Below are 23,226 nucleotides of genomic sequence, written 5' to 3' on the forward strand. Positions count from 1 at the left end.
GCAACAAGATTTAAATTTTACGGCTATAGCTTTTATACTACCGTAAAAACCTAACTTAATTGGCTGAAAATGACTGCATTGTCTTAGATCTCAAGTAAAATGTATATTGTATGTTGATTGCGAGGTTAATAAGAAATGTTTATTGCTGGGTTAATTACTCAAAACCGAGTATTTTTAAATGTAAACATTTTTATGGGCTCTATAAATACTATTTAATAATTTGATATTATATTCAGAAATCAGTTAAATACTCGATTATCTTTTATTATTCTCCATCGCCAGGAGAATAAAACTTCTCGCCTGTTATTGAAGCAAAATTGAGTAAAATCAATGAAAAAATATCTAGATTCTAGGTAATTATTTTAATCACGATGTTATTTGTCTGGTTTCTTTGGACTCCATTTAAAATATTTGAAAAATTAATTCATTCTTACTTGATAAAAAAAAAAGTTTGACACAATGTAGGTACTCGAAATGAATGTTCTCGATTTGAATATTGGATGAAATTAAATTATAATCGAAAATACCCATCTTCAAAACTTTTCACATGTCACAATCAGGCAATACTTAAATTTGTATTTACTGAAAAACATCTAAAACTTTATATATACATTTTTATACCCTATATATGAAATATATCGGAGTATATTAAATTTAGTGCAAAGTCTGTAACGCTTAGATGCTATAAACAAAACTTTGGAGTAATTATTCATAAAATATCTTAATTTAAATCGAAAAGACTTACCGCTCTGAAATTTTCATAGTGTGCTCAGTACGTAAATAGTGAGTTTAAGTTTGTAAATGAGCAACATGGGTCGAATCATTGAATCTTGGGTCTGTGGGACCTATTTTTTTTATTTTCTCGTGAAAGTTCAAGTTAGGGAAAATCTTCAGTTTCCATTTTTTTTAATATAAGGTATTTCAACAATTAAATAAGTCAATTGTTTATTTTCACTTGTTTTAAATAAATTATTTTTTTCTAGTAAACGCTATGAATGTGTTAAAGAAATACTTAGTTCAGAAAATAAGAAAAAATAAATAAAGATAATCTTTTGAAAACAAGGTTGGGGGCAAAGCCGTGAGAGTGAAATATTTTCAGATGAATGAACTTAGAACAAAAGTTCAAATGAAAATTTTCAATTTGAAATTTCGAATCAATAAAGCGAGAAAATACACTATAAAATCATTTGAAGAATATGAAAATAGAATAGAAAAATAGGGAAAACTTCAAAGTAATGTGATAGAGTTACAAGCTCAGATTGAAATACAGCGAGTCAAAAAATTTTGGAATAGTACCTAAATTCACGTCCGTTTTTAATGTCCAGCATCATTTATTCAATTATTTATATAATTTATCATTTAATTTAATTTAATTTATTTTTTTCTTTTTGTTATGAAATATTAATAAACATAATATTTGAATCCAATCAGACAAAAAAAGAATTTTAATTAAATATGAATTCATTGAATTATAAAACCTCATTAAAATATGAGGTTTTGTATTTCAATGAACATAGAATTTGAAAATTATACCAGTAGAACTCCGTACTTCAAATTTTCTGTTTCATGGCAGATATTTTATGAAAAAGATATCTAGAAAAAAAGTACTCGGTAAGCGAAAGAACCTGAATCATTTTTCTTTATTTACACACAGCTGATTAAACTTAATTCACGCAGAACGATTCAATAGCTTGAATCTTTCCCTATTTATTTGTACCTCTTTCGTCATTATTTTCATTGTTTTTTCTGTCTTTTCGATTTAAAAACACATATTTTAAATCGAAAAGACAGAAAAATATGCAGATTATAGTTAAATAAAAACGAATATTTGAATGAATGTATGTATTTTTGTGTTCTATGCGTTCCTAAACCATTCCTCAGATAGTGATGAAACTTTACTATTACACGTGCCCACTGAAAAATGAAATATAAAAAACAATTTTAATAAAATTTTTACTTGGACAACTGTATATGACTTGCTCATACGTAGGAAAACCATTTTACTTACTCCTGCACGCTTCAGAGGAAAAACCAAAAAATTTTGTGTATTAAAACGCACTTCAATAAATAGAATATACCTACAACCAAACATTCTTTTTACTACAGTAAATAAGCCGGAAAATACCATCAAATGTGGAAAAGTGGTGGAATTCTTTTTTTTGCTAAACAATAAGTAATTTATTTGTATTTACTTGGTTGAACAGTTGTCCATAAATTGTATCTCCTTCACCCTGTTTGTTTCATATTATTTTAGTTACTTTTTAATCATCTTTGCCAACTATTTAAGAGCAAAAACGCGGCTGAAGCCGCGGGCTAACGCTAGTATAATATATTATTACAGTTAATAAAGTAGAAATAAATTTGAAAAAAACAATAAATACTTAATGATCAATAAAACGACAAAGCTAATAAAAATAGTATTTAACCGATCATATGGAAAATTTTTAATGTTTTATCGTTAAATCACCTTGTTTTGTCACCGTGATGAATTTTTTTTGTTCAAAATGAAAAATGCAATCCACTATTCGGTACATAAATAATATTAAATTTCGATTTGATATATTAAAATGTCAAAAATTAAAAATCGAAATTAATATTTAAATATTATCTTTGATAATATTTAAATAAATAATTCAAAAGTCAAATGCACGAGTAGACATGCCCGTGCTTGAAGATAGAAAATTGCGGGCTCTAGCCTAGGAACCAAGAGTATATCAATTATAAATAACGGACGATTAGTTCATAATATTGTCCATGGTATATATGGTTACAAATTACTCCGCTCAACGTTTCGAATGTTTCTGCGAGTAATATATATATAAAGTTTTTATCTATAATCAGTTGCCATGTCGGATATAAAGAAAACATCATCACTTTCTCTGGAAACACACTTTGATGCATCTTCTTATTCTTCCTTAAGCCTTCACCGAGTCTCAATCCTCGACACTTATATCATTTCGAGTTTTTTGAGGATCATACGTACGATTTTCTAGCATTTCTTCTTTCTTCCCGTTGAAGTGGTCAATTATAGCTTTGCATATTTTGAGAGTCAACAATTATTATTTCATGACTGTAATTTCAAAAGGTCGTATCTACTGTTAATCCCATACGACCTTTTGGAATTACTATATTTGGAACTGTTATATACTTATACATTTATGCTTTTTCTGTAATTAAATAATATATCTTAGGGATTTGATCGAAAGAAGCGGTGAACAAATCGCACAAGCTTCATTTCTGAGTCTCCTGATGTCACAAAAAAAAGTTTGAATTATAACATATATTTGACAAAATACTACAGAGTGGGTCTCAAAAAAATATGTGTTTCAATTAAAAATCGCCTGACCTTTAGAAACGGAGAGGTGTGCGATTTGTTACAATATCTTAACTCGAAGTATTTATTTTACAGTTGTCATCATAGAATAATTGTAATCATCGCCGATGCTAGAATATTGCATATTTGAGTATCGATTCTTTTAGTCGGAATTGCGAATCCTTTTAGTCAGAATGTAAGGACTACACCTCCTCTTTATGACCCAGTACTTGCTGATAAAAAACCCTTTGGTTTTTATGCCTCACCATGTTTAATTACATGAAAGTTTCTGTGAAGTTATAGTTTCATAAAATGTTATATAGTCTAGCCGCAAATGATATAATTAACAAAAGGAGAATAATAATAATAAAGATATATCAAACCATCCATGAAAACAATGCCCTATACAAAGTATTTAACTGTTTTTGTTATTAAAATCTACGAATTGAATAAAAAAACCTTTTTATGTGTGTGTGATTGAGGGGTTTCAAATTAACACACAAAAAATGTGAAGATAAACAACGAGTGTTCTATTATTATATTGTTTTATGGTGTGAAAAATTATAGTAATTTTTTCTTCTTTAATATAAACAAAAGGGTATATTTTACGAGAGCTAAATATTTTTTGGTTTATTTACTGGATGTAACACGAGAATTGTTGATTAACCAAAATATTTTCAGTCAAATCATTGTCATACACAAACCATTTAGGGGGCAATTTTTATGAAATGTTGATTTAATTTTTACTCGCTTAAGAAGATTTTGAAAAATTTTGCCCTAGTGCAGATTAAGGTGCCACTTTTATCAAATCATTTTCCATTTTTGAAATCCTCAATTTAAAATATTTTTGACATGTTTCGTCTAACATAGACATTTTCATAACTGTGAAACACACAGTTATGAAAATGTCTATGTTAGACGAAACATGTCAAAAATATTTTAAATTATTAAAAGATTAAATAAATAAAAGTGAACTAAGCAAAGAAAATTAGAAATTTTATTTCTTCAATCCTAATTATGGAGTTCCACAAAGTAAAGCTCGCTACAATTAAATATCTTTCTGGTTGGTCTTGTGAATAAGTCACGAAATCATTCCTGCGACAGTCTTGTATAAACATGCACTGGCGTATTTATATCCAAACTTGCTTAAACTTAGCTCAAATTTTCCAAAAAAAAAGATGAAAAATTAGATCTCAAAGTTCAAAACCCTAATTGCAACTTATAACTATTGCATTTCTAACTATTGACTCATGCTATACCGGTATCATAAATATATTATAAATAAGTTTGTTGTAATTTTACGCCATGTATTAAAGCTCTTTTGGTTTTCATTCTTCATCAATTTTGTTTTTATCCAGAGAAAAAGACAGTATAATATATAGGCACACTAAAGTGAGTTGGTTTTATGATTTTTTTTTTCATGTAAATATACCTTTGTGAGAGTTTTTTTATACTTATCATGAAACTCGCTACAAAAATTGAATTAAAGGTACAAGCTTTCTAATAAAAAAAAAAAACAATGTCCCAAGTGCGTGTAGACACACGCATAAAAAGGTTCTGTTACAACAAACTTCAACATTTGATCTATAAGAGGAACAAAGAAACATTACCTATATCGGATTTTTTGCTAGAAATAACAACACTCGCTCAACAACCTCGTACTAAAAATTGTTGTCTGGGTTTTTAAAAATGCAATTAAAAGTTTCAAATAATTTTTGTGAATATTTTACGAATTATACAAATTTTCCAAATTTCTTAACCATAGGGCTTAAAAATAAATGAGGGAACATCATTTTATTTTTCTTTGAGAGCTTATATTGATTGCATGCAATATTCACGTGATGCAGAAATGTTATTGGGAATTTTTTATTTGTTTCTGAATGATCAATCCAATTAAGGCCAACGTGAAGCGTTACGTATAAAATAATGGGCTTCCAAAATCTTTAGCAATCCCTCCTGTTCCTTTTAAAAACGTATAATATTCAAACTAATTTTCATTGATTATCTTTATTAAAAGTTACAGGAACGGGGACACAATTTTTGGAACTTTTAGAGCTTCATATCTGGCGCAATGTTGTTCGTTTAAGCAGAAAAGTTATTCAAATATATTTTGCTTGTCTCTGAAAGAGCAGTACATGCTATATAGTTGGATTGCTTACCAAAATTGAACAATAAGTAGAAAAGTTACAAAAGTTGTAAGATTTTAAATCTTTGATTTTTGTAAAATAGGCGAACATGACGTAATTATAAGGGTTCCATTTTTGTATCTTTGCTAACGGAACCCTAAAACAGTATCAAATTATTTTATACTTCAACGAGGTTTATTATTTTTTGCATAAATCTTTGTTCGTATTTATGACAGAGAATATAGTTATTTTGAATAGTTAATCTCTTTTTAATAAACTGGTATATTGGTGTTTTCAATTATTCATATAATCACTTACCAATTCAATAATAACATCATAGTTATTACAAATAAAATACTATCGTAGGTAAATTTGTCGAGAATAATATTGATAGTCATGATGCTTAATTGTATAAACGTTCAATTAACCGCCTGGATTTTCAAAATTTGAGGGTATTTTTATCATTTTGTAGATCTAGATCCATACCCCCAAAATGGGCAGAAACCGAGATATGGGGGGAGGGGTGGAAAAAATATTTTCACTTGTTAACCTAACCAAACTGAGCTTAAATGAAAGTTAATAACAAATTTATATCACTAAATTTTTGCCAATAAAAACGTACAGACTAATTTGGAGCAAGGAGTTAAAATTTCATGATATCCACTTCACATGGTTCAAATTTAAAATCTCATATTACAACGAATTAACAACAACATACCATAAAATTTGTAGACAATACGACGGGCTTTGATTTAATATATATTTAATATAGACGGGCTTTGGAAGTCTACGTAGCTAAGAAGTTGATGTAGTATGGGTTAAAATGGTCACTTTGTTCAATTGTTTAAATTTGTGTTTGGGCATCTTATTACCTGGATATTTACTTTTACCTGATTAAACTTTCTTGAATTTTAAAGAACATTTTTTTTTTAAAGTTAACCATTATCTAAGAAGTACAAAAGATTTTACAGTAATTTGTTACACTCTCCGTTTAATTTAATAAAAAAATAAGTGAAAATAAGCAATTGACTGAGGTAATTGTTGAAATAGTATAGACAATGATGAATATGAGTGCTTGAGTATTTTAAATAAATTGGATAAGTTGAAAAACCAAAAATTTTATGACGGCCTTCCAGCCGCCGTTTGTCCTACTATTCAAAAAATTTGTTAATAATTTCATAGGACTTAAGGAAGCTACCTACAAATTTTCGTCTCCCTATTTTTTTAAGTTTTTGAGAAAATCAATGATGCAAGAGAAAAAATGTTTCAAACAAAAGTTGTAATCTTTTATTCAAACAGCATTTTTTTCATTAAACTTTTGAGCTATCTCTAATGGTTTACAAGATGAATTTTTTGACCTAAAACCCAATTGGCCTATGCTGCTCATTTACGAACTCAAACTTACTTTTGAAGTCCTGATATCTCATTTTGTTTTTGAGTTATGGTGTTTATGGACAAACATACGGGCAGACGGGCGGACAAACGGAAATAGACTAATTAGTTGTTTTGATGAACACCCATACAAAAATTATGTTCGTATCATCAATATTTCTTAGCGTTACAAACTTGGGACTAAAATTACTATACCTTGATATATATTTCATATAGTCAGGTTATAAAATTTCATAACTTTCAAGGAAGCAACCGACAAATTTTCATCGTTCTAATTTTTTAAGATTTGAGCAAATGGACATTAAGAATGCTCCTTCGAGGGAAATCAATGATGCAGGCGAAAAAATGTTTCAAACAAAAATTGTTATGTTTTTTACAAAGAACATTTTTTACATTTAAACTTGTTCTATCTCTAATGGTTTACAAGATGAGTCCTTTTGATCAAAGATCCAATTGGCCTATTTTGCTCATTTACGAACTCAAACTTATTTCTTTCTGATATCTCATTTCATTTTGAGTTATCGTGTTTATGGACCGACATACGGACAGACGGAAATAGACTAATTAGTTAATTTAATGAACACCCATACCAAAATTTTGTTCGTATCATCAATATTTCTTAGCGTTACAAAGTTGGGAGTAAAATTATTATACCCTGATATATATTTCATATATACAGGGTATAATAAAAATTAATTTGTATATAAAAACTTTATGAATGTCACATTAAATAAACATCAACGTAAAAACAATTTAAAACTTTTACGTTTCTTGTTCATTAGTGTCCATGCATAAAGAAAATGAAGATAATTTTATTTAAAATCTCAAAATATACGTGAAAACAAATAAAACAATTCATTTTCTCAGTGAAGTATAAAGAAGTATAAATAATCAATTGTGACATTATTTATTTATTTCTATATACATTTTAAATTCATTATTCGTTTTTTTTTTTTTTTTTTTTTTTTTTTTTTTTTTTTTTCAATAAAAAAAATATGAAGATTTATAAACGATAAATGGAGATTGCACCTAACTGAGCTAACTGTTTAACGACTCTGCATATGCTTAAGTATCTGAATTATTATTTACTAGAGTGGTAACCACCCGAATCGCTGGGTTTAAAAGTAAAGATTGATAAAGATTGCTCTCGTTTATACCCTTTCTATAACACTCGAAATAATGATAAGGATTGCTTTACACAGGTAAAATATATGTATGGTTTTCTATTTTTTTTAAATGTATAATAATCGTAATTATTCATTGAGTATATCAGAAAAGATGACCGTGAAATATTTTATATTGACTATTTTTACAGAAATCTGTAATTTATGGTAATGTCAAATTAAATTAATTTTGATTTTTTTGTTTTATTAATATATCTTTATAAATTATATCTCACGTGTTATTCTGAAGTATGAACTATGTTGCTGTACAGTTTCATTAAAAACCATTTGCTAGTTTTAGCGTGAAAGCGTTGCAAACAAACAAACAAACATGCATACTTTCGCATTTATAATATATAGAGATTATTTAGAAATAATGGACTAAGTTGTGAATAAAATGTTTACTAAATTATGAATAAAAATTTAATGCTTTAAGTTATAGGGATTTTCTTTTTGAAGTAAAAGAGGTCTTAGGTTTTGAGCACCTGTGAATGTGAAATATAAACACATCATTGAAGCAGCTGATTCCGGTCATACGATCATGCGCATTGAATACCATGCCTCCAAAATGGTGTTTTCTCTGTCAGCTGTTTGAATATTGTGTTTTCATCTTTGTTAATCTACTCCTAATATACATGTGACGCCAAAATATACATACTTAGTATATGCAGGGCTCATCTATTTAAAATATATGGGTCTTAGTCTCTGAGGGGAAGGAACAAGTAAGTAAATTAACTTATAGAGGTTTTTACGTTACCTATTAAGGCTTAAGTTATCGAGATTCTACTGTAAATTGATTCTACACACAAACATTGTTTTTTTCGACTTTCTAGCTTCAAAATTGACCGAGATATGAAAATTTTAAAATATAATTTTTTGCTCATTCAATCAAATGAAAAAGTATCCATCTTGTAAACCGTAAGAGATAGAACATAAAATGTAAAAGTTATTCCTTATAAAAAAGTTAACAAGTTTTAGTTTGAATCATTAGTTTGTTATTATCACTGTTTATTCGTGAGGGCGCAACTTAGAAGGAAAATTTGGTGCCCATTTTCTCCAAACCTAAAAAAAAGAGTGTTGAAAATTTTCAGATTATCTTCAACTCGTGGTTTTGTGAAACATTCAAGAAAAAAAAAACTAGTAGTATTAACCTGAAAATTTTCAACACATACTAGTTTTGGAGAAAATGGATACCAAAGTTTTTCCCTGAGTTGCGCCCTCACGCTTTTGTTTTTAAAAGGAGTAATTTTAGTAATATCTCTAACGGTTTACAAGATGGATTCTTTTTCATTTGATTGAATTAGCAAAAACATTCTATTTTAAAATTTCCATATCTCGGTCAATTTTAAAGCTAGAAAGTCGAACAAAAAAATGAAAAACCGCACAAATACTTCAGCTAGAACTTTTATTTGAATTTTTTTAAATTTATTTAATGCTTAGTTTTTTTTGTTATTTGTAAAAAAATTTATTAAAGCCCCCAACTAACCCCCAAAATATGGGGGTTAGGTGCGCACCTGAGAGGTCAACTTAACAACATACAACATAATTAACAAATGTGGAAAATTTCAAAGATGCATTCATTTCTCCTTTTAGATAATTAGTTTAATTGTGCTCAATTTAATGTCTCTCAAGCAAGTGAAATTTACAAAATTTAACCCCTGCAAATTTTTCTGCTTTGGAACCCAAAATTCGCATTTGAAACATATCAAAGAACACTGCATTTAATTGCCTTTATCCTTAAAGCCTTTTCCAAACAGATCCGATTTGGAAGATAACCGCCAATTTTTAGTTTTTTCGGATACGGAACGCTAAATTCGCACTTGAAACATAGATAAGATCATTCTTCATTAAATTTCCTTTCAAATAAAATTAAAAAATCAAAATTAGTTAATCCGCTTAGGCATTACGATGCCACAGACAGACAGATAGACAGACACACACACATAGCGGTCAAACTTATAACACCCCTTTTTTTTTTAGTTTGGGGGTTAAAAAACAAACAAACTTGGATGATTTGCTATTGGAAACCTTGTATTACAGAGAACTGTTGATATAATATAATATAATGCAAGGATATAAAATTTTTGTAAAATTTGTGTATTTTTTTATACCAAATAAAAATATATTTTGATTTTTTATTTTACCATATATTTTTTTATACCATGCATATATGTAATATGCAAGGTATACTAAGTTTAGTTCCAAGTTTGTAACGCTTAAAAATTTTGATGCTACGCACAAAATTTTGCTATAGGAGTTCACCTGATTAGTCCATTTCCGGTTGTTCGTCCGTCCGTCTGTGGACACGATAACTCAAAAATGAAAAAAGATATCGACCTGAAATTTTTACAGCGTACTCAGGACGTAAAAAGTGAGGTCAAGATCGTAAATGAGCATCATAGTTCAATTGGGTCTTGGGTCCGTAGGAACCATCTTGTAAACCCTTAGAGATAAAACAAAAGTTTAAAAGTTTGCTTGAAACATTTTTTCGTAAACATCACTGTTTACCCGTGAGGGCGCCAATTAGGCGGAAATTTTATAGTATGTACCATACTTGAATATCAGTTATGTATGTGTCACATGTATGTATGTGTTATGTGATAAAGAAATCAACACTGACTATGCATGGTATTTCAACAATTATTTCAGTCAATTGTTTGTTTTCACTTGTTTACACTATATATATATAACTTCACACATGCAATGTTTACACAGTTCAATATTAATTACATATCTTTAGATATACGGATGACATTTAATCTATTTTAAGCCCTTTGGGGGTTTTATACTACAACTACAGTGTATATATATATATATATATATATATATATATATATATATATATATAGTATTTATTATAACTATCTTATAAAGTTTGCCAATATTTGTTTTCCATAAATACAAAAAGAAATACGATGAAACTGTACATGTATATATAAGATCACCTTTCTAAAATTGCCAAGAGGATATATTACACATCCAAGCCTTTAAAACTGTAACATTTACACTCAAATTTATGGTATAATCAATTCGATTATACAGGATGTTTCTGAATTCCTATCAATGCAGCTTGTTTATACTACAGGTTATATAGAACGCTAGTTACTCTTGTCCATAATGCACTAAATTACAGGAGTAAATAGGTTCAGTATCACGTACTGAATGTAAATGCACAAAATCCTTACAAAAATAGCATGGGGGAGTACCTCCATTTTAAGGAAAACCGTTTTAGGCTATATCTCTATAACCGTGCTCTTTAGATCAAAAATGGTTATAACCTTTATTGTAGACAATTAAATTACCTACCTTTTTTGAAAAGTAATTTAATGGCTAAGGACATCAAATGAGATGAAAAGAATACTTAGTGAGCTATCATTTTTTTGGGGCCAATTTTTGGAAATATTTTAATAAAAAAATGAAATATTTGAGTGGAATTTGTTCTTTTGAATTATTGTTTTGAATTACCTAATTATTTTACCATTTCACTTTTCGAAATGAATGGAGCCAGATTTCTTTGACCATTCATTCCCATAGTAACTATTTATATGTTAAAATTATATGTCATGCCTTTTTTAAACTGAATTAATTTTGAAGATCATCACAAATTTTTTCGTGTATGTAACTCTAAGCTCGCACTTGAAACATAGCTAAGAACAATTTCCGTTAAATTACCTTTCAAACGAAACCAAAAAAAATTAAAATCGGCTCATCCATTTAAGCGCTACGATGCCTCTGACAGACAAACACACAGACACACACACCCTTTTTCTTTAGTTCGGGGGTTAAAAATCAGCAAAAACTATTCTTAGGAAATTGCCCTGAAAATTTATCTAGAATTTTATTTCACGTTGTTATTCATAACCTCTAACATAACTTAATATAATTTTGAATGTATTACAGAGCCTCTAGCCGTCATTGATAAATGGAAAACGTTTATGTTATTTTACGTGCTAAAGTTCAGTAATTATGAACCGATAAATCGATTTACAGATAAACGTCTTTCAGCTACTTTGCATTACAAATTTGTTTTGTTCGACAACTAACGATTATGTAAAACTTCAGCAATCCATCTGCGACATATCTTTATTGTGAAACACAATAAAATATCATTTGAATATTAATGAATTTGTATTTATGTTCAAACGATTTAAAACCACAAACGTACTGAACAAATTATCCTTACGGTATAAAATTTGAGAACGTAGATACTATATATACAGAATGTTCCTAAAAATGTATACACACTTTTTATGCTTAAATCACTTCAAAACTCAAAACTAGGACACATTTGTTTACAAAGGCAGATTGTAAACTCGAAATAAATTTCGATTTTTGCCCCAATTTCTTTTGTATTTTATAAATGCGTATTTCGACTACCAAGTAGTCATCATCAGTATAAATTAGCTAATCGTAATTACTCTTATTATCTATGTTACTCGTTGCTAATTTTGTGGCGGTCTGCACTGGTGTTTATAAAATACAAAAAACTGATCTAGGAAATTTTGACAAAAATCGAAATTAATTTCGAAATATCCTAGAGTTCTCATTTATTATCTTCGATAATGTTTATAGATTCCTACTCATTCATTCTATGAATTGAGTATTCCACCATTTCGATCTTCTCTCTTGTGGGGCTTGATGGATGGTTATGGTCTTTCAGAATGGTTCTTACGGTAATATTTTACAGTTTATATTTCAAACAATTTATCTCGAATAGAATAATTCCAAAATACATTTTGCCATCCCAAAAGTTCGTTGCGAATCCGTTCTGAATCCCACTCATATCAATAGTGAGAATCCCCCAAAGAACATTTTCTAGCCTACTCCAATACCTTTCGTTTGTTTACTTCGAAATATATACTTTTAAAATTGTTATTCTTAAAGCTAAGTGTTATTTATGTCTATAAAAAATTGAAAGTGCTCGATAGATCGGCTAGGGGTTACTTATTTAAATGAAATTTAATACGTGTTCGATAAAATGTCGAGATTTCGATAAGCATATGCTCTTGCTTACCAATATTGTTTCAATTTTGCATTTTTTATCGATATAATGGCGTCAATATTTAATTTGCGCAACAAAAATAAAAACAATCGTTATTTTCGAAGTAAAAGTGAATAAGAATTGTCGGAGTGGTCTACAAATTCTTTTTGAATGAATTTTTGGATTGATGTTTGATATCGTATTTGCCACATTGGCCATAAAAATGTAAAAGTAGACTTGATACCCTAACAAAATTTGAATGTTTAATTAAAATTGATTAAAAAAAGCAGAAGTTATAGGATTTCAAAGATTGTTGCTCGCTTTTTCTTGCAAAACAGAGTGCAATCTCTATAGCAATACTCCAATAATGACGTCCTTTTTATTATATCTTCTTTGTTCAATTAATACTTCTCAAGATTTTCAAAAACCAACTTATTTTTTCTGCCCGTGTGTCATCATCCCCGTTGTATCACTATGCATCTTTGAAACACCGTCAGTGTGTAAGCACTTTTTTTCGGAACACCCCGTATTATAATATCGTATAAACCATACTGTGGTTGTTTAATACCTGTATATGTATTATAAACATTATCTATATTATCTAACTATTCTGGTTAACCACACTTGACAAAATTTATATTTTGTTATCTGGAAACCAGGAATATTTGCCATACTTTTATATTTTATTTCTATATGAGATTAATGGTGTCACTGCAGCATACTTACTATAAATAGCTCCATGAAAGTTGGCAAAAAAAAAAAAATGATGGAAAATAAAACTTTTATCATTACCACCTAGAAAAATGTTATATGTTTTTCTAAATACGTAGTGATACAGTGATAATGTTTTCTGCCCGAATATTCCTTGAAAAATTTGAAATTTGCAGGTTTATTAAGAACCGACGGTAATACAATAATAATACAGATAAAGTAGTCTATTTAATTACGAAGAGATCTCAAAATGGAATTGGTTTTTAGTTTTTAATGTTAAATTTAAAAAAAAAAGAAAACTGAAAATATCTATCGTTTTAATTTACCTTGAATGAAAACCATTTTTATGTAAAATTTTATGTTAAAAGGAGTTGACTGATCGATCTCTTCTGGGTAAACTTAGAAGAATACATGTAGAAATCATACTTTTTAAGATTCAATTTTATAGTATTAAAAGACTTAGTTTGTACTTTTCAGTCCACTAGGTTAACATCTAAAATAGCATCTAGAATCCTTGAGATTTTGAATTTTATTCACTCTACGAAACAGTTTTTAAATTGGTGAAAATTTAGAAAAACCAAGTTTGATTTATCGTTTTGAGATGCCTTTTTATACCACCAGTTGTTTTTTTTTATTCTGAGGATTGAAAAATTGATTAGAAACTATTTCCACAATTAATAAATTTTCATATAAAAAAAGCACAAGATATCCAATTTTTAAACTAATTGCATTTCTATGTAGTATTCTGAACAAATGTATAAACTTTTTATAGAATATAATACATTCGAGTCATGAATGATGTTCTATAAATTGGAAAATAATTAATGAAACAATACTCCAAATTCTTAGTGTAAATGTATTATCTAATACCTATAATAAAACAGATAAGAAGGAATCGATTTGTTACAAGTGATTATTATTATTATGACTTTTAGCTTTGTGCGGCAGATACTTCATTTCAATTATTTTTCACTTATTTCTACATAAAAAATAAAAAAAACAAAAATAACAAGTGAAAACAAACAATTGACTGAGTTCATTGTTGAAATACCATGTATAGAAAGTGTTGATTACTCTGTCACATTACACATATAACTGATATAATATTACAATTTACGCATAAGCGCTCTCACGGGTAAACAGTGATGTTTACGAAAAAATGTTTCAAGCAAAAGTTGTTTATTTTTTTATAAGTAACATTTTTTACATTTAAACTTTTGTTCTATTTCTAAAGGTTTACAGGATGGGTCCTATGGACCCAAGATCCAATTGACATAGATTGCTGATTTACGAACTCGGCCTCACTTTTTATGTCCTCAGCAGTCAGCACGCTATAAAAATTTCAACTTGATATCTCTTTTCGCTTTTGAGTAATCGTGATGACAGACGGACAGACTGACAGACGACAGACGACAGACAGACAGTCAACCGGAAATGGACTAATTAGGTGATACACCTATACCAAAATTTTGTTCATAGCATCAATATTTTTAAGCGTTACAAACTTGGGACTAAACTTAATATACTATGTATATTTCATATACATGGTATAAAAATGCAATGTGAGAGAACGAAATTAAAATTTACTTTGAAAAACTAAGAATTAGTATGATTGTAATGTCAGGGAAGTTAAAAAAATTCTTTAATTTATGAGCATTCAAATAATTTTAGAAAATTTCTGATTTGATTTGAAACACGTGCTTGCAAATTTTTTTGTTTACTGGAATAATCTTTCCACTTTTCGTATTGATAAATATATCTTATATAATTTATTGTCGTCCTATTAGCTCATTTGGTTAAGACGTAATCAAATGAAATTACCAGCGGAAAGGTGGTAAAACACATAATATATGGTATCACAATGGGCTCTATAGCCAAAGTGTGTCCTTCGTGGACAGCCAATAAAACCTAACCTATATAATTTATTAATAATAATTATTAGCCACTTATAAAAAAAATTTTGAAATTTCTTTTTAAAGAATGCTTATACATCATAATATCTACCTGTGTACTAAATTTGAGCTCGATTCGTTCAATGATTTTGGGCTATAAGTTGAATAATCAATCAGTCATGCTACGGTTTCCTTTTTCAAATGCAGAGAAAATAAGTTGCGAATAACTATTGATCAAATAATGTTATTTATTAAGCTGAAAAACATATATTTATATTTAATATCAATATCAATATCAATATCAATAACATGTAATCATAAATAATTATAAATTCAGCATTATAGATATTATAGATAGTATCGAGTGTCTCAAAAGTTAGTTTCAACAGATTAAGTAACTAGATTGCTAAATAAATTGGTTAAGCAACAAGTATAGTTAAGCTTAACACAATGTTGATTAACATCGAATGATAACATGAATTTTTATATGGATCTCTATAATAATCTTATAGTTGAAATTTACAATTTCATGTAATGCTTAATGATTCAAGCTTTAAAAATATTGTGTAGTATATTGAATTAACAAGTTTGCCAAGACAAGGCTTGAACCAGTATGTGTACATCCTTGATGCCAAACACCTTTGCTCGCACTATCATAAAACCATAAATATGAATTAGCTTGCTTGAACGTCCTTGATCAAGACTTGAGCATGGTTTCCCAAACTAACACTTGATTAATTATTCAAGACTTCAGCAAGAGTTGGCAAACCAAGAAGTCTTGAGCAAGGGCCGGAAACCCAAAACCAATGCTGACCAAGAGCGATTCTTGGATTTTGTTCTTGATTGAGCCAAAGCTTGACATTTCCTCCTTGAGTTATACTTCTATGTTCGTAGTAGTTATATTGTTATTGTTTTCCACCTGAACGTGAGTTTTTAACGGATCGAAATGTTTTTTGGTACGTTGATTCCAGAAAATACCCATATTTTTTACCAGTGGTCTGAATGTATTTATGGATGTGTATGCGAACATATCTTTTTTTATGATAAAAAGTTTCAAGACATCATCTCGTTTTTTGATTTGCATGGCACGACTTTATCTTCTCGATATATTTCGAATTCTTAAAATTTTGCTTATCGTTGTATGTAGATAATATACGTCTATAATATTTGTTTAAGACGAAACGAACATTAAATAGGCGGTGTATTTTACATTTAAATGGTTGTTTTGATGTCTTTACTTTTATATTTGAAATATATTAAATTTTCAAACCGCAGTGGGTGAGGGGTTGAAGGGCCAAACCAATTACTATTCAAATAAATCATGGCTGGATTTCCATTTTATTAATTTCATTTCTCTCTTTTGCTACATTCTGATTCGACTGCAAAGTTTATCGGCTCGATGTAAAATCCAACCACTAATCTAGTTAAAAGTTAATCTGACAAATGCATCTCAAAATTGTGTACATCTCAAAAAATTAAGGTTTTATAAAATTTTCGATTTCATTTTGAAGGACGAAGACAATATCTTTATATCGAAAAGCTAATAGCGCACGTTATTAATTTTCGTTCTACTAAAATTCTACGTTTTATTCTAAAACTACCTACGTATTCTCAGTCAAAATACTGTGTAACTAATATCATTGCAGCCCCTCGAGATCAAGAAATCATTTATACAACTAACATATTAACATCCTATCAAACATATTCTTCTTCACTTTTGCAAAGTTAGTTAAGTAACTCAGTTTGCTGTTGGCTAGAGTTTTCGGTTGCTTATGACGATGCTCTTATGAAATGAAAAGGTAGGAATAAAATGAAATATTGTAGCGACAAGTGTCACTCTCCCTAATATTTCAGCGATCAATATTCACTTTTATGTGTTTTTTTATCTGACTTGGCGACACTTAGTCTTTATATAATTGCTATCGCACAGTTATATCTGAAACAGTGATTCAAGGCTGAATATATCTGGTTTTCCACTTTAACCACATAACCCTCTTCCACTTTACTCCATCATATCCTCTTCTTGGCCGATTAATAATGAAAAAATTTTCATTACACATAGAAACTATACTATAAATCAAAACATATTGAATTCTTGTAACATAGAACACATTATGTACTAACCCAATAATTAATTAAACAATAGCATAATTAATATGTGTATGGTTTCGATTAAAATTTCTGAAAATTTTCCAGCTATTTACTTGAAAATAACATAATGGAATTGTTGATGTATAAAATAAATCCTTGTAAATACTTTTAATTCATTTAAATGTCATACAAATAAAACAATTATTTAAAATGAAGTATCGAGCGTTTATTATTTTAACAATTATTCAGAAAAGAAGTATGGGCTATACACAGGTTCAATAAAGAACAAAAATCATTGATGAAAAAGTGAAAAATATTTTCAAAAAAAGTAATTTTTTTTTAAATTTAAGGTAGTACTATCGGTAATCGACTTTGCATTCAGAATTTAATGAAACTTGGCATAGTTATCCATTGTTATATCATAATTAACCAGTTAAATTTTTAGGGGCCTTCAGAGAACTGAAAAAATCACATTTTAAAGATATTTTAACATTGATCCTTATGGAAATCACAGATTTTATTTTATTTCACAAAACTGGACGTTCAGATTTTCAGTTCTCTGAAGGCCCCTAAAAATTTAACTTTTTAATTACGATATAATAATGGATAACTATGTCAAGTTTCATTAAATTATGAATGCAAAGTCTATTACCGATAGTACTACTTTAAAAATTATAAAAATTAAGTTCATATTATATTTTATTTTCATCATTGGTATATTTGTCTGTGTATGTATGTCCCCTTCCGTAAGTCACAGTGTCCCAGTGCTGTAAAGCGAGGGAACAAAGTTAAAAATCTAGAATTTAATCCAAAATCAAATCAACCACGATGAAAATGAGATCTAACCCCCCCTCCTTTTTAATTTACATCCCTCTTTCTCTTATTATCCTTTGTTAGTAGGGTTGTAGATATTATACCATATAACATTGGGGATATAGATACCGTATTTAAATTTAGAGGTGTAAGAATCAAATTTCTACTGAAGTGAACTTGCATGTCAAAGGTCGAAGTCAGGACGCATTTCACCACTATACCATATTTAAGTGGGAACGAATTCTGATAACGAGGACCGAAGTCAGATTAAAACTTATTTGGTCTCTAAGGGAAGGATTAAGAAGGTCTTATTTGGAATTGTCCAGCGAAGTAGACGAATAACGGCTAGTTATACTATAAAAATAACATATTATTTCACATAACAATATTGACAGGTTTACAAAAAATTTTTTTGAACATTGGACCGAAAATTATCTTAAGCTCCAGGCAACAAATTTCCGTGTGCTATTTGGATTTGGGTCGAACACGTTGAACTTTTGTTATTTCCGAAATATTGTTAAACCAATCATCTTTGTTGAATCACTTGTATCAGTCACTTCTTATACAACTAAGGAAGCTGTTTTTGTTCTTGCCACTTTTTCTCTTCGCACAGCGTATTTTGGACGTCTATTGCGGTATATGGTAAGTTTGTTAAAACACATACCTATAGATATAAATTACAAGTCTCATGTAAATGCAATTATATATAAGCCAACAAATCTAGTAAGTAAACATAAGGCGTGTTAGTAATAAATTCTACACTTACCTCCTAACTAGACTTACCTCCTAAATTCTACACTTACCCTCTGTAAAATTATGTACTGTATGAAAAGAAAACTAGTTGAAAATATGTCTTGTGTTCAATAAAAAAGCTACATATAATCATAAAAATAAAAATATGACTACAGACAGAAGAATACCTACAATTTTCCACATTGAATTTCTACCAAAAACTTTAAATATATACGATTATATCCAATGCTTTTTATAGCATGTAGAATGAAATATATAAAAGGTATATTAAGAAAAGTTTGAGCTACGAAAAAAATTTTGACACAGGTGTTCATAAAATCAGCTAATTAGTCCATTTCCGGTTGGCCGTCCGTCCGTCCGTCTGTCAACTCTATAACTCAAAAATGAGAAATGATATCAAGTTGAAATTTTTACAGCGTGCTCAAGACATAAAAACTTTTAACAAAAAGAAAACCGACTTCAAAAGAAAATCTTTTCCAAACAAATTAATATGCACTAAAAACTAAAAAAATAACGATATTATAATGCAGTTAAAATTATTGTTTTTTTTTGGAGTCGGTGTCAGCCAAGCTAATGTAGCAAACTGTTCTGTCAGAGTTGTTTCCTTGGCTGACACCGACTCCAAAAAAAAACAATAATTTTAACAGCATTATATTATCGTTATTTTTTTACTTTTTAGTGCATATTAATTTGTTTGGAAAAGATTTTCTTTTCAAGAGGGTTTTTTTTTATTTCGTGATTTTTAGTGAATCTGAAGTACACTAACTTATTTTTCATTAAAAAAGAATCATCGAAGTCGGTTGACGTGATATTGAATTATTCGTCCTCTTGTCGTGCATAATGAATGCAAATTTAAGACTTTTATGGTTTTCTCATGAATGGCGATGTCAAAACTAGACCAAAATGAAACGGGACCACACGGGAAGCACCAGCTTTCAAATAGCTAAAGAATCATCAAAATCGGTTCACCCAGTCAAAAGTTCTGAGGTAACAAACATAAAAAAAAAAAAAAAAATACAGTCGAATTCGTCAATAGGCAACATTGGTCAAATGGTTCTTGTAAACCGTTGTCATTTTGTAAACCGTTAGAGATAGAACAACAGTTAAAATGTAAAAAATGCTCCTTTTAAAAAAATATACAACATTTGTTTGAAACATTTTTTCGTAAACATCACTGTTTACTCGTGAGAGCGTAAATTAGGCGCAACTTATATAGTATGTACACCTTTAAATAACGTTTTTTTGAAAGATATCGTTCGTAATTTAGACAATTTCTCGATTAATATTAATTATTACTCTATTAATATTAATTAATAATTATTTTATTAAAAAATAAAATTTACTAAAAATTAACAACACACTTTAATATTGTTTATAAACTTACGTTTATATTAACGTTCCAAATTTTTAACTACAAAATTTGAATTTTGATTACGACAACAAATTAAGATTTATGCTTTAGATTATTAAAACATCTACTAATATTTACATGAAACTTTGGCAGAAAGAATTATGGTGTTCTTTTTTACAACTTTGAACGTTAATATACGTAAATCTTACAGTTAGCGACAAAATTCCTGAGGGATAAATCATAGTGAACTTTATTCTCTGCAACTTTTCCTATATTAAAAATTTCAATTTGACTAATATTAAACGAATTTTCAAAATAAGAAACGATAATTTTCGAAGCTATACGTGCATTTTTAACTTCTCAGTATAGAAAATTATTGTAATTGGTCCGATGTTCGAAAGCGAAACTATCAACATTTCTTTACATTTCATGAGTATGATATGGCATTAACACCAATTTGGAGAAGAAGTGTGCGTAGATGTGAGTAAGCGTGTGTTTACGTACGTAGATACGTATACGTTCAGGGTCATTTGCTTTGCAAAATCGAGCGAACTATAAATGGTATCGACTTCGTTGAGGTCGATCAAAGCGTATAAACTCTTTATTATACTGAGAAGTTATTCGTGTGGACTTCAAGGGTTGCAAGTCCTCCCCACGGCTTATGTACTCAAGTTTTGGAATAGTCTGCGGTCCATTGGAAAAAAATTTGTTCCTCCTTTCATTTCCAGTAACTGTATCCTTTTCCTGTAATAAAAAAAGCATGAGGTTTTTAAACTATCATATCATCCTGGAAAGGTTAATAATTATTTATTATTACCATTGAAAATTCTAAAAATTTTGAGAAATTTATTATATATTAGACAATACCCTGTATTTATAAATTTGTAGAATACATACGTATAAAGAACGAATATAATCAAGTTTTTAATTAATAAAACCTAACCCAACCTATTTTAAATTTAGAATATTTCCAGTTAAAAATACATTCGTCAAAACTTTTTTAATAAAAATTATTAATTAAAAATTTTTTATTAGTTTGTTCAAAAAACAATATCAATTATTATTTCATTTAGTTTAAGTTCAATTATTAGTTAACGAGGTAATAAACAATTTGTAACATTAAAAAAAAAGTAATATTAAAATGTTTCTTTCGATTTTGAATTTTTAATTAAAAAATTTGAATGGCCGAAAAGTTAGCAGCTTCTTTTATTAATAGGGAATATTCATGAAATTTAAATTTGGTTCAAATATTTTTATTCCGTAATTGACTGGAAATTTCAACTAAACCATTATTTTAGTAATTAATATATTTTTAATTACTTAAAATTAATTAATAAAAGTGCAAATTCAGAGAGGGCATTTAAAAATTTCTAAAACGGAAATTCAAATTTTTATACGGAAGTGACATCATTGAACGGGGTTGTCAAATTTGTTGACATACTGTATGATATTAATTACTTACATTTTATATGGTATTTCATTAAATTATACTATTCTACGGCTTTTTATTAGAAAAGTTAATAATAACGTGTTTGAATTCTGTGTTGTAAATTCATTTTTTTAAAGTGTAAATTATACATTGAACTGTAACCAATTGACAGATCACGTACTTATACATCATCAACAGAGAGCGCCAAAAAACTGCGTTTAAATATCTCAACGGTGTAAACAATGAATTAAAAATATAAAAATAATACACGAATATTCCCTATTACCAACAGCTTTCCTTTGAAACAGTATTCGACAAAATCTTCTTGTTTTCCAATTTACCATTTCTTCAAAACCTAGTTTGACTCTTAGTGACAACTAGTTATTTAAAACTTCAACTATGAACCAATAATGAATGTTTTTTATTTTTTGTTACAGAATGTTTCAGTAACCGTTTCAGTATTAACTTTAACATTCATCAGTATTGATCGATGGTATGCAATCTGTTATCCATTGAAGTTTAAATCAACAACTGGCCGTGCAAAAACGGCAATAATAATCATATGGTTCATTGCTCTAAGCACTGGTATGTATATTTATTTTTCTTATTTAAAATCTACGAACAACAAGACCCATTTGTTTAGATAAGTTCTGATCCTCTTGTTAATGATCAATACTCTACACTTTGTCGCAGATATCAATTCTAGAAATTGAAAAAGTAAAAGATCTCCTACATTAAATTAACTTACAAATTTTTAAACATAGTTAAGATCTAACTAAAGATAAAATTGCCTTTCGAACAAAATACAAGTGAAATTTACAAAATTTAAAAAATCCCCGACAAATGCGATTTATTTTTTGTAAACCGATTTTTGAAAACTTAGCTATAAAATGTTCTCAATCAAGTCGGTTCGTTTAAGGACTACGATGTCACTGAAAAACACATAAACGCACAGGTAAACACTTTATAAAACTTATAACACTCCTTCTTTAATTAATATCAAAATGATGGTCAAGGTCATCAGATCAGATGAAAAGAATACATAGAGAGCTATCGTTTTTTGGAACAAATTTTTGGATATATTTTAATTGAAAATGAAATTTTTGAGTTGAGTTTGTTCTTTTGAACTATTGTCTTGGTTTACTTAATTATTTTACCATTTCACTTTTCAAAATGAATTGAGCCAGGTTTATTTGACCATTCATTTCCAT

At 28.6% G+C, this 23,226-nt stretch overlaps 1 protein-coding gene across 1 annotated transcript in view; it reads left to right on the forward strand.

The window, feature by feature from the left end:
• The window catches only part of LOC123301530 (orexin receptor type 1-like), a 306,811-nt gene that overhangs the window by 257,080 nt on the left and 26,505 nt on the right, over nt 1-23,226 (forward strand). The window contains exon 2 of the mRNA XM_044884307.1: nt 22,453-22,600. Coding sequence (XP_044740242.1) covers nt 22,453-22,600 — 148 coding nt within the window. The remainder of the gene's footprint in view (nt 1-22,452; nt 22,601-23,226) is intronic.

The sequence above is a fragment of the Chrysoperla carnea genome, chromosome 1 (genome assembly GCF_905475395.1).
Source record: "Chrysoperla carnea chromosome 1, inChrCarn1.1, whole genome shotgun sequence".
NCBI lineage: Eukaryota > Metazoa > Arthropoda > Insecta > Neuroptera > Chrysopidae > Chrysoperla > Chrysoperla carnea.